Here is a 12992-nt window from a genome sequence, read left to right as displayed (position 1 = left end):
ATTCATATAGTTCTTACCATCTTGCCTTCAAACAAATTTGGCCCAAACACTTGAATGTCAAAGAAGTTTCGAGATCACAAATCTCAACTTCTTATAAAACTGTATTTTGTTTATGAGAAATAATTAAGGAGAGAATTTGGGTGAGAAAATAATTGAGAAAATGTAATCTGATTGATTGAAAAAATAAAATAATTTCTCTTTCTTCTCTATTTATTGAAGCTCAAACACTTTTTTTCTTTCTAACAAATGAAGTGATGTCACATCATTATTTCTCTCATTTTCTGTCCCAAATTTCCTCCTCAATCACTCATCTTTATTTATAGATGAAATTTTCGTGTCCACTTAAAAATGAATATTCAACACCTTAAATACATTTTAAAAAAATAATTTTATTTTTATGAAGAGTTTATAAATTAGTTAGATTATCTCACCTACCTACCCATGAAATTGATAAATTAATTTAGTAATTTTCATTTAACAAAAACAACCAAAAATTCAAATAAAATTCAAACTAAATGACCCATATGTCTATAATAATAAATAGGAAAGAAGTCAACCACCTCTATTTAGTTATCATATATTTTCAATGTAAAGAATTAATGCAATTCCATAAAAAGAATTAAACCCTCTGTTGTAAATTGCATTGAAATAGAGACCCTTTTATTGAAAGGAAAAAGACACCATTTTCAACATCACCCCGCTTAATCGACACGCTCTCTTTCTCTCTCTATATATCTCAATCTCTCTCTCACACACACATATACACATAGACATTTTTCTCTGCTTCTTCAACCCTCACTAGAAAAAGAAGCAAGAAAAACCTCTCCTTTTCCTTCTCTACATGAACAATATCTTCAATTTCCCACTATAAATCGCAGCTCAATCAAACCCAGATTCCCGATTCCTGATTAAATTCTCCCCGTCACTGTTACAGTAGATGGTTTTTGTCATACCTTTCTTTCTCAATCAAAGATCTTCACTTTCCCTTCATGGCAAACAACCCTTCTGATGGTTCAAGTGACGATTTTTTCCAACAAATCCTAGGGTTTCCTTCATACGCAGGAACGGACGGGAACTTGGCGGGAAATGAAACCGGAATGGTCGGAGCACCGCCTCCGATGATGTTACAGCTGAGTTCCAACGACGGGTCTGCTCATCTCGGTGGCGGTGGGTTTCATGGAGGAGTTTTTCCGTTGGGTTTGAGTTTGGACCAGGGGAAACCAGGGTTTATGAAGGTCGATGAAGCTTCGGGAAGCGGTAAGAGGTTTCGAGATGATGTTATCGATGGTGGTCGAGTATCCGTGTCATCCGTGAAAACTGTAAGTTTGATTAATTAATGTAAGTTTTGGTCTCTGTTTCAGCTTTGACATTTGTTCGTTTCTTCTGTTTGTTGTCGGGTTTTTATCATGTTTGACTTCAATCTTCTTCCCGTAAACTTAGCCGGATTTACAGGTGCTAATATTTTATTAGATTTTTTTGTCTTCATGCATTGCCTTGTTTTTGGTGTCAAATCTTGGAAATTGTCTTCTTACTGTACAGTAAACTTATGAATTTGACTGCACACTACACAATTATATTGATGATCTAATTAATCTTCAAATCTTGTTAAAATAATACTAATATTGTCTCCTTAATGGATAATGCATGTTGGATTTGGCATTTTAGGGCTTTCCTTCTCAGCAAATGTCTGGTCAAGTGGCTGCAGCAGCACCACACCCACCTGCAATTCGCCCACGAGTTCGCGCAAGACGCGGGCAGGCAACCGATCCACACAGTATAGCTGAGAGGGTAAGTTAATTAATCGGAATGAAATTTGTTTTCAAATTATTTATTCTACTTCTGTAAGCTATGGGTGATTTTACTTGATAATCTAGTAACAATCAAATTACGTCGTAATAAGGGTAAAATAATCCTTCTAAGTATACTTACGCGCATATGCGTTGAAATACTTTAAAAAATCAATTTCTTTCTTTGTTAAGAAAGAAATAACAAGAAATTATATAGAACATCTTCATATGTAGGCAATTTTCAGTTCCCCATCAATCTTAAAGTGACATTGTTTAAGGTTTGATGAGGAAATACAACTGATAAAAAACATGTTTGAATGATCTTTCTTCTCCTGCTCTCTCATCCACATTGGTTTCCAAGATGTTATTGTGATGAAAAACTTAGTGATTCATTTTCTTTGTTCTTTATGCATTCTTTTGTTACACTTTAAGATCTTCGTTCTCTCTATCTCTGTCTTCCTCCCAGTTGCGCAGAGAAAGAATAGCAGAAAGAATTAGAGCATTGCAGGAATTAGTGCCTAGTGTCAACAAGGTTAGTCCCTGTTTCTTCCAATTTACAATTTTTGATAACTCTCGCAGATTATCATTATAAAAGATTAGGATAATTTAGCCAATTAGTTTTGCTAAGATGTGTTTCCTTCTTCAATTTGAATCTTATAGTGCTGGATGACTAATATCATTATTTATGATTAATCATCTTTCTTTTTGCTTAATACTTTGGACAACTTGCATTTTGTTAGTTAAAGAACCACTATGAATTTCATGATTAATTAATGAGGTTAAAGGGATTTGTCTTTTTCTACAGGTTTTATGTACTATTTTCTTTCTAAATTCTATTATCAATAAAAAAAAGTTTTAAATTTTAAAATTTGCATTAACAGAGTTGTCACGAGAACGACTTCTAATAATACAAACTATGGCTCCATCTGGAATCATTTATAATTTATGATTTGTATCCCAAACCTGATCCATATGAGAAACAGCCAATAACTTTCTGAATCCGTCTGTCTGAATAGGTTTAGGAGGTTATTTAAATTCAGAATTTTTGTATCCATGGGTTTACATAATTGGGACATTATGCTTATTTTTTTGTTAAGTGGGTTAATATTAAAATGTGATAGTTGCTTATATGGCTGCAGTACACGAAGTGCAAATCCTTTGAGAAAAAAGCATAATGATTTTTATTATCTGTATCATATTATGTTCTATTGACTTTTTGGAATATTTGTTTATGAGCCATCCTTCCTCAATAATAGGCCTTTTTTTTGAGAGGTTCCTTAGCTCAGCAACCTTTTAGGAGACCGTCATGTATCTCTTTCTTGTGGGCCCAATTCAAGCTTAAGCCTCCTGTTGCGGTTGAAGGAATTTTGAATTAATTAATTTAAGAAATTTTTGCATGAAAGCAACAACCTTTTAGTGAGGTGTTACTGTGTTAGTTATCTTCCTGTATGTTTGTAAATGTGCAGAAGTAAATATCTGTGATTGTATTCATGTTTATATAGTTGTTTGTCCATATAAAATTTGACAAACGTGAACTATGGTGCACTTAGAGTAGTTATTCATGAAGCATGTCAGTTCATAGTTAGTGGATATGCTGTTTGAAATATTTTCTTGGAGAACAACTTCGATTGACAAAACATACACAACGCTCTTTTTTATTTAGTTTCTGTGTGATTTCTCTTTTGCTGAGTAGTGTGATGAATTCAAGTTCACTATGTAAGAGTTTTAAAGGTTTTTCCTCATGCAGACTGATAGAGCTGCCATGCTTGATGAAATTGTGGATTATGTGAAATTCTTGCGTCAACAGGTCAAGGTATGTAAAGAAGAGAGATTTTCATGACTTTTAACCACTCTGATCAGATTAGGTTTGAAGGAATAGTAATGTTATTTTAATAAGTTAATTCTTAAGCAGTTATTGATTTGATAGGGAAAAGGAATGTTTTGATTGGACAAAGTGGTAGAAAAATAGCATTTATTGCAAAAATAGACATAGAATGACATTTCTTTTATATTTTTACATGAACCCACATCAGAAATTTTTAACTTTCTTCAGAACCAAACTCCAATGGCCCCTGTTTTGGTAATTCAAAAGGGCCATAACCATAAGATTTGGAAACAGACATTTTGTCATAATCACCATCCTAATCACGTTCAAAATTGAAGAAACGTATAACAAAACAGTTCAATTTGCAGGTTTTGAGCATGAGTAGACTAGGAGCAGCTGGTGCTGTGGCACCTCTAGTAACTGACATCCCAATATCTTCTGTGGAGGTAAATCAATTATATGTAATAGAGACTAGTCAAAAAAATATGATTTTTTTTCTTTTTTTTGTTTTAATTCCTACTGCCTACACTTGAATCGTCTCTGTTAATCTTTCTTAGGACGAATCGGGCGAAGGTGGAAGAAATCAACCAGCGTGGGAGAAATGGTCAAGTGATGGAACAGAGCGACAAGTAGCCAAGCTGATGGAAGAGAATGTAGGAGCTGCAATGCAGCTACTTCAATCAAAGGCCCTCTGCATTATGCCCATCTCATTGGCATCTGCAATTTACCACAGGCAGCCACCGGAGAGTTCCTCAATGGTGAAACCGGAGACACATCCCCCTCCTTAGGTAAATTAACTGGGCCCCACCTTCGTCTTATATTGCTATTCAAAGTCAGAATTCCACAATTCGAATAGCTGTTCTTTTCTTTTTCATTTGAAATGCAATTAAATGTTGTTAAATGTTGGTTCTTCTAGCTTTTTGAAATAATAGTAGATGCTTTTAAATAAGAGCCTAACGTCGTTGCCATATTCAAGTAGACGAAGAAGAAATTGGTCATAAAGGACATGGTTAATGTGGGGTATGTGTGTTCCTTTTCTTTATTATTTAGTGGGGAAAATTCTTAGTGGTTAGTGAGAGAAGAGGCACTTTAGTGGTGGGAAGTGGGGAATGATACATACATTCTTGCTAGTAGTGGGAAGTGTGGGGTCATTTGAAAAGGATCCATATACAACCCTTTTTCTTAGTATGTAACTGTAATTGTAATGACAAATAATGGCTTGATTTATAAACCATCTCTGGTTGAGAAATCATCAATAAATTGTTGGATACATTAGCAATCGCCACTTAGATTTTGGGATATCGAGTTAGATATGTTTGCCATGAAATGTGTAGTTAGTTGGATATAAAGGAAATCACCCGCCGTTTAAATTTCGGGTAGTATTTTTTTTTAGAACGATGGGTTCCATAACTCCTTTGGAGGGTGACTAAGCCCTGCGGAACCCGCACATAGTCCGCAAACACCCTCAACCAAGTTAACGACGTGCCGCCTGGCGGGCTCGAATCCAGAACTTCTCTGGATATCTACCTCTGTTTAAAGCTAGTTGTTGTTATCTTTAAGATGAGAAATCTCCATATGAAATTTCTAGTAGAGATGGGTGTTTTCAATTGAGAATGTTGTTAGAATAGATAATAATAATAAAATAAATAGTAATATTAGTTGACATTAAAATATAAGGAGATAATGAAGAAAAAGAAAAAGCTTTTTCTTTGATGGTTGTTTTCGATGGCTTTTGTTGAAATGTCAAAGCAGCTTTCATCACCTCCCATTGGATTTTGATGGATGTGTGTGGCTGCTCTTTGGTTTTCAAAAAAATCTTTTTTTTTTGTTCTTACTTCTTTTCCTTTTACTACTTTCAATATATATATATATTGGTTGACATTGTAAATATGAGTTAAAACTTGTATCATCTCTGTCCCATAGACTCTATTTGGTTCTCATAAAGGCGGTTGAGATTACAATCCATACTTCTAACATTGTTTCATATATGAAAAGAAAAAGTTTTTGGTGCAATTGGACAATTCAATCCAATCCAACCCTTGAAAGACAAGGATTATTTCAAAAAGGGGGAACAATAATGATAATAATAAATGTAGTTATTGTAGTAGGGTAGGTGATAGTAAGGAACACAAAAAAGGAGAAATTAATCTCAAAATTATAGATAATCAAACTATATTAGACCATAGCTTCAATCCATTATGTTAGAGGTATCCAAATAACTCTAGTTTTATTGCCCAGATGAAATGAAATCTTGTCGTTCATCTTCCATTACCCTTTTGCAACAGCTATTTATGGTGGCATTGCTATGATAATTCTGAACCCAAACATCAAAAAATCGATTTTATCTAATAATTCAGTTCATTCAAAATGACTATCTATTCATCCCAATCATGCTGAATGGGAAGATAATTGATTGATGGTTTGAGCAGATCGCAGGCCAAAATGACTATCCATTCATCCCATTCACGCTGAATGGGAAGATGATTGATCTGATGGTTTGCTCGTGATAGTTTGGCATTCATCCCATTTGATGGGAAGATGATCAACTATCCATTCATCCCATTCACGCGCCGAATGGAAAGATGATTGAGTTTGCTCATGGGCTAAGGCAGACTAACATCTCCAAGTTTTCTTTCTTTCGGCTCAAACTCCACTCTTCCTTTTATTTCTTTCTGTTCAAACCATACTCTCATTTTCTTCCAAATGCATTTATACCATTGTTTTGTAATGATAGGTCCATGTTCATTTTTCAAAAGTAAAAATTTGAGTTTAGGGTAGACAAAATACTAGGGCCGATTATGCTCTTTAGCAATAATCCGTGGCTCTCATTCTCTCGATCGCCTGACCATCATTCTCAGCAGTTAGAATTGCCCATACAAAGAATGTTATATCTTCATTTTTTAGTAGCCTTAATCATAACTTGATTGTATGTTTGGTCTTCTTGAGGAACTCATCTCATTACATTTGGATTAATGACATACTCTTTGGGGCTAGTAATTTTCGCAACCAATGGAGTATTCATTAAGCGAAATTAACATTGACATTGATTGATTCATTAGTTTGTTCAAACCGTAATTTTTCACCGAGTACAACTTAATTACGTCTACAGATTGTACCAACAAAACAAGTAAAATTATGTGTGTTAGAACAAAACTTGTAAGAGAGTTCAATAAGAGACAGTTGAATGACTTTGTGTGTCTGTCCAATTATAATTATAATTTTTTTTTTGAGTGACTGTATATTGTACTCCAAAAACTTAACTTTTAATGTGGGGGCACAATTCATCATATGGTTGATTGAGCTTGTTTAATAATATAAATATTGAAATTAAAAATGACATTGATCCAACTAAAATTGCAATAAAAATTGAGCCTATTTAGAAACTTTTTTTTTTGTTTATGTTAAAAATACAAAATAAAAACATGCCTGACAAAAGATATTTATAAAAAAAGAATTATGTAGCCTTGTCTATAATTTCATAAAAAACAATACTTTTTTCATCTACTTTTTACATTATTTTTTATTTAATTTAATCTAACACAAAATTATTATTATGTTTTACAAAAAATTTTTGAAAGTAACTATGATGGTGAAAAAATGAGATAGAATTAGAACATGTGAGCAAACCTAGAAGGCCATTTTTGAATCTTGCAGTCTTCAAAGTAATTAAATCTTGGGGAAATTTCTTAATCATTATGCTAATTGACTTTTTATGTAAAGAATTATTGAGTACAAAATGATGTTTATAACTTTATCATCTTTTGAAAATAATTTGTGGCTGAAATGGGTTCATTATCTAGCTATTTCTTTCAACTTTTTGTTGTTGCTATTAGCTATTTAGTATATAGTCATTAGTAGGTTGAGAATGGGGTGATACCTAAATAATCCATATTACCTAATACATATATTTCTAATTTGGGTTGGGTAATCTCATCTTACCAAAATTACATAGGTTGATAAATTGACTTATTTATCCATTTATAGCAAATTAGTTAAAAAAAAATGTCACAGTAATAATTTGAGTTATAAAATTTAAGATGTTTAATTGGAATAAATTGACAGATAACTAATATACATAACTTGAGTTAAATAAAATTTTGAAACTAATTTAAATATTTAAAATATTAAAAGTTTATGTAAATACAAAAAAAATAAAAGTTGTTAAACTCTTAAAATTGCATGTATAAATTGTTTTTTTAATAAGTTTAAGATATTTTTTTAGGTAGAGAAAAAAAGTGTATGCATAAATGGGATTGGATCTCAAGTTGATTGGGTAATGAAGTATATAAAAGATACACATATAACAACCAATAAGTTATTATTTAACATACTCGCTTAAATAACATTTGATTTTATTTATTTGCTGAAAATCACAACTTATTCACAATTACAAAATAAATTTAACTCTCTTCTGCTGAAAATCACGACTTATTCACGAATACAAGATAAATCAAACTATCTCAATTAATTTGTTACACAGTACCAACCCGAGGATTGGGCTGTTTCAATCCTAAGGATAAATCAAACTATCTCTCAATTAATTTGTTACAGTACCAACCCCAGGATTGGGCTGTATGTCTCAGTTATAGGTAGAAAAACGTGAAAAAAGTTTGACTACTCTAATTTATTTTATTTTAAATTATTTTAAAAAAATTAGTGAGATTTTGAACTTATAACTCAATAAAAAAAATCTTATTTTTCATCCTAAACTACTATTATATTAAATGGATTGCCATCCTAAACTACTATTATATTAAATGGATTGCAACTGCCCTAGCATGTGGGTTTACCCCAATGTTGACCCTGAACGTACGTAAACACAATTCACTTACTTGCGACAATAAATGTGACATATTTTATGGTACAATTACAAACGACTCACTCTCAGCAAGGCTCGCTCAACAAGTTTAGATAGTAAGGCTCGATGAAGAGTTTAGAGAAAGTTTGAATAGCACAGGAAAGTCTATTGATAGTAGCTCTTCTCTCTTTAGTGATCGGAAGAATGAAAAACTTGAGCATTTTCTAGATAAAAATGGGTGACTAATATTGATTAGTAGTTGAGAAATTTGAATTAATGCGTCTGAAATGACATGCCTAAATAATTAGATTATTGTTCTAATTATTTTTTGTTGGATTATGATTGCATGCGTCCGATGCGTATCGATCATAATACTATTATTATGACATTTTTAAAATACGTTCCGAAAAATCGATAGAGTCGGTCGGAGTGTTAATCGTTCTTCGACCTACGAGCTCGATAACCTATTGAGTAAATTTTATGCTCAAACAATTCTAATTTTTAATATATATAAATTATTTAAAAAAAAAACAATCAATGCACATAATAAACTATAAATAATTTTTTATAAAAGTAAAAAATTACATAATTTTAATTATGATCTTAAATAAAATGATATACCAAACCCAAAAAATTATTTACAATTTAACTGTCTGAGATAAAATAATAGTTAGATCCAAATACAAACCAAAATAAAAAGAAGATAAAAAAGCACCTTTTATTGGTGCCCTAAAAAAAAATGGGCTAGCTACTAGTACCAGTTGGGTGTCTAACAAACAAGCCTCTTAGACTCCTAAACTGGTCCTAATAAAAAACAAAACTTAAACTGAAATTTGAACATTTATATCCAATAAAAAACATACATGTGGTACCTTCATAAAGTTTAAGATTCCACTAGACCTTTATGGCGAGCATATGAAGCTATTGATAAGAAAATGGTGCCACAAACAATCCCTGTGAGAATAACTACCTGTTGAAGAAGGGCAAAAACATAATTTCAATTGAAATATGTATTATATATGAATCAAAATTGTTATCAAATTTCTTTACACAATTTTTTTTACCCATTTGAAAACATAACCATGGCCCTCCTTCCATGTGTATGGTATGTTCATACCAAATATAGCAGCCACCAATGAATATACAGATAAACAAACAGTCCCTGAACTTAGGAAGAGCTCCAGCTGAATCAAACACAGAATTTATTCAAATCAAGGAAATAACTTGAAATTAAACTTCTACAAGATCTGAAATCCTAGATTAAATTGTGGGATTTTGATACAAGACCTGAATCAGTTGATTTCGATGATTATCCAACTGCATCATCAGATAAATAAGAATGTTCAGTTAAAATCCTGCATGTAGAACTTTATATAATTATTGTTCCCACTTCAATTTACGGCGTATTTAGAACTTTTGGTCTCTTAGGCTATCTATGAAGAAACAAAATGAACACTGAAGCTATCTATGTTTGGATAGATAAGGGGAACTAGAATTGAATTGACATTCATATGTTTAGAAAAATTATAATATTACTGCTGTTTGGAATGTTAATCTTATTATTGAAATTTTAGCTGTTGGAAGAGGAATTAGACTGCAAAGAAATGAACCAGGGATAAGATATGTGATTAAGAATTTAAATTAAGAGCTAATTTAAGAGGAATTGAAATACCCTTTTCTTTATTTTTGCCAAATTCTACAATGTCTCAAAAGTACTAGAGTCTCAAAGTGTTTCAAGCATGTTTACCTGGATGTTGATGTAATCTTCAGTATCGTCAATGTATTCACGCAACTGAAAAGAAAAATAGATATTCATCATGCATCGATAATTAATCCCACATGAAAAATGATTTTTTTTTGCAAACCATTTATTAAGCATGGGGCTTACTGTGGTCAGTTTGTTCATTGTGCCTTCAATTTGAATAAAGTAAGCCTGCAACATTTTATTTCATTTTAGTGAACAAGGATCCAGTGTAGTGTGTGACTGGAATAAGCAAAAAACCTCAAGCAACATTTCGAGTTCTTCAATATCAGGTTCTGGATTAAGAGTAGATGCAGCACTTCCTCTACTTGTTGTTCTAGAAAGCTTTGAACCACTCACAGGTGAAGAAAACCCATTTAGTTTCCTTGATAAGTAAAGAACTGCCATATCATCATCATCATCTAGAAGTTGTTCCAGTTCATCCCTTACCTGATGACATTGACAACAACAGTATGCATAACTTTTCTTTTAATCAATTATTCCTTCATTTTCAATTAAGATGGTGTTAGGAAAAGAAAGATATATATTTACTTTCTGAACCCGACTAGTCAGCCTTGTCATTGCACTCTTTAGCTTACGAACTCGGTCCAAATTACGGCTGCTGATCTGCAGAAAAATTGTTAAGCCTGTGTTTGGTTTGGATGAGGAGAATTGAAATTAAAACTGAATTTAGAATCCTAATTCTAATAATTCTATAAGAATTTACGTTGAATTACAAATCAATTTATTGTGTCTTGGATAAATCATGATATTGCAATTCAATTCTTATCTGTGAAGAAACCATAAAATTGCAATTTCGAAATGAAAATGATTGAACTAATTTATAAAGTCATATACATTCAAATCCTTCCACTTGAAATAAACATAACCAATTGAATTAGATATGCTCAATTCACTCTCAAGTGAACTTAGTTTGATTCTTTTTTCATTTTGGTAAAATGTTGAAGTTGGGTAAGATCAGAGCTGATCATGATCTAGTTTGCTTCAAAGAACATCTAAATTGGGTATTTGGTTGCAAGAAGAATGAATGGTTGTGACTTCACTCATAGCAATCAATCATTGGGATCGAAATGAACAGAAAAAAGAATTGAGAGAAACTTTCTTGCCTTTGTGGTAAGCTCATCCAAAGCTGGGTAAGCAGAAGTCTCCAATTCTCTTGTACGTGCATCAAGAAAACTGCACATCGCTTCTAAAGCAACCTCCAGAGCACGAAATTCAAATGGGAATTCTAGAACAGCTATTCAACCAAGCCACAAATCAATCAGAAAATTCCAAATATGTACAATCACTTTCAATGGCAAGGAAACAATCAAATTGATCTAAAGAACTGTGAATCATTTCCTAACACAACAGACAACAACAATGAACACGAACAGAGAAATCGAATCCTACTAATTGATTTCAGAATATTATAAAACAAAGCTGATTTGGAATCCAATTGCAGTATTAAGGGATTAGTAGTTCATGTCTCACCATTTTCTTCATCATCTTGGGCCCTTGAAGAAGGTTCTTCATCTTCTCCCACAACTCCTCCGGAGTTAGAACTCGAAGGAGGAGGCAGTCTTCTGTTTAATTCTTCCACAACAGGAATAACATTGTCATCTAGAGGGTCTCGAAGAAAAACCTGTAAATCTCCGTATGTTTACTACAACAACAAACTCCAAAAGCAAAATTCAAAGAAAAGTAGGAGTTAAAGTACCTCATCTGCAGTGATGATAGCTTTTATGTGCTGAAAATCAAACGTTTGATCAACAGATACAAATGATAGTGTTTGGAGCTTAATAAGAATGAATAGTTAATATAATAACCTCCAGATTGAGAATGATAGCTTTGTCTCGGCCTATGATTATAGAAGGATAAGAAAGCAAGGAATCAATAATTCGAAGGTCCCTGGCGTGAATAGGAACTCGGCGCATGATATCAAACTTGTCGAGATCCATTATCGTTCCATGGCCGCTCTGGTCCAGCTTAATCCAGCTCCTGGAGACGGCGGCCTTCTTCATGACACTCTCCATCAGCAACATAGATCCCTCTTCTCTTGAAAATCATTCAAAATTCGTGAGAAAGTGGCTTGATAAGACTAGATAGAGAGAGAGAGAGAGAAAGAGACGACATGATTACATGAAGAAAGTGGATGTAGGGCGAGGGGGACCATAAATATGGAATCTTTTGGAAGTTTTGTGAGAAGTTATTACTTGATGATGATGATGATGCAGCTGCTTCTGGTTCTGCATGGGTACAGTGTCAGACTGGCCGCTAGTGATTTTTTTGAAAAGATAGAAACAGCTGTTTATGTTATCCGGCTATGTCTTTTTTGTTTTGTTTTTGTTATTTAGGTGATAATTTTTTTTTATAAAAAGATTTAAAATTGTATTAATATATAATAATAAACTAAAATTAATAATTTTAAATAGAGGGTATTTTATCATTTTAGTTAATGAATCATGTCACATATTTTGTATTTTTTTTTTTGTCTACCATACTTCATAAATCTTGGTGTTGAATTTTACTTGACGTTGACATTTAGGGGTGTTTAATATTTGGTCTGAACCAAATATCCGATCGAATTCGAATTCACCTAATTTGAATAAACCGAATTCAAATTCCATTTTCGATTTTCGAATCGAATTTCAATCTATTTAAATTCAAATACGGTTTTCGAGTTTGGGTTTTAACTCAAAAATCAAACCGAAAACCGAATTCATTTTTTATTATTTATTTTTCCAAACTTAGCTTAAATTTTTTTTTAAATAATCAAATTAGAATATTTTGAATTCAAGATTTAGTAATAAAAGAAAAAAGGAAACAAAATCACTAGTG

At 32.4% G+C, this 12992-nt stretch overlaps 2 protein-coding genes across 3 annotated transcripts; one reads left to right on the top strand and one right to left on the bottom strand.

Moving 5' to 3' along the window:
• The first annotated feature begins 729 nt into the window (after window positions 1–729).
• LOC124938662 (transcription factor UNE12-like) lies at window positions 730–4582 on the top strand. Its single transcript, XM_047479144.1, has 6 exons — window positions 730–1319; window positions 1666–1788; window positions 2254–2319; window positions 3535–3600; window positions 3981–4058; window positions 4170–4582. Exons 1-6 carry the CDS (start codon window positions 990–992, stop codon window positions 4398–4400), a joined length of 894 nt encoding a protein of 297 aa, XP_047335100.1. The 5' UTR covers window positions 730–989; the 3' UTR covers window positions 4401–4582.
• Window positions 4583–9028: 4446 nt separating this feature from the next.
• On the bottom strand, window positions 9029–12283 carry LOC124939990 (magnesium transporter MRS2-I-like). 2 transcript variants are annotated; one of them, XM_047480461.1, is made up of 11 exons: window positions 11981–12279; window positions 11872–11901; window positions 11646–11796; window positions 11279–11409; window positions 10704–10778; window positions 10413–10601; window positions 10299–10343; window positions 10158–10202; window positions 9698–9727; window positions 9475–9594; window positions 9029–9380 (listed from the first exon to the last, which is right to left on the bottom strand). In XM_047480461.1, exons 1-11 carry the CDS (start codon window positions 12194–12196, stop codon window positions 9294–9296), a joined length of 1119 nt encoding a protein of 372 aa, XP_047336417.1. In that variant the 5' UTR covers window positions 12197–12279; the 3' UTR covers window positions 9029–9293. The 2 variants fall into 2 exon arrangements, 1 of the variants encoding a protein (XP_047336417.1); XR_007099428.1 differs by lacking the exon at window positions 9029–9380 and having other exon boundaries at window positions 9574–9594; window positions 9698–9765; window positions 11981–12283.
• Between the last annotated feature and the right edge of the window lie 709 nt (window positions 12284–12992).

The sequence above is a fragment of the Impatiens glandulifera genome, chromosome 5 (genome assembly GCF_907164915.1).
Source record: "Impatiens glandulifera chromosome 5, dImpGla2.1, whole genome shotgun sequence".
Lineage (NCBI taxonomy): Eukaryota > Viridiplantae > Streptophyta > Magnoliopsida > Ericales > Balsaminaceae > Impatiens > Impatiens glandulifera.
This window is presented reverse-complemented; position numbering and strand designations above follow the sequence as displayed.

What these genes read in the sequence shown, in the direction of transcription:
- LOC124938662 (XM_047479144.1), top strand. Translation starts at nt 990, where the DNA reads ATGGCAAACAACCCTTCTGATGGTTCAAGTGACGATTTTTTCCAACAA. An exon ending in CACACAGTATAGCTGAGAGG is followed by an intron (nt 1,789 to 2,253) that starts GTAAGTTAATTA and finishes TCTTCCTCCCAG; the next exon opens with TTGCGCAGAGAAAGAATAGC. An exon ending in TAGTGCCTAGTGTCAACAAG is followed by an intron (nt 2,320 to 3,534) that starts GTTAGTCCCTGT and finishes TTCCTCATGCAG; the next exon opens with ACTGATAGAGCTGCCATGCT.
- LOC124939990 (XM_047480461.1), bottom strand. Translation starts at nt 12,196, where the DNA reads ATGTTGCTGATGGAGAGTGTCATGAAGAAGGCCGCCGTCTCCAGGAGC. An exon ending in CTATCATCACTGCAGATGAG is followed by an intron (nt 11,797 to 11,871) that starts GTACTTTAACTC and finishes GGAGATTTACAG; the next exon opens with GTTTTTCTTCGAGACCCTCT. An exon ending in CAATGAACAAACTGACCACA is followed by an intron (nt 10,203 to 10,298) that starts GTAAGCCCCATG and finishes TTTTCTTTTCAG; the next exon opens with TTGCGTGAATACATTGACGA.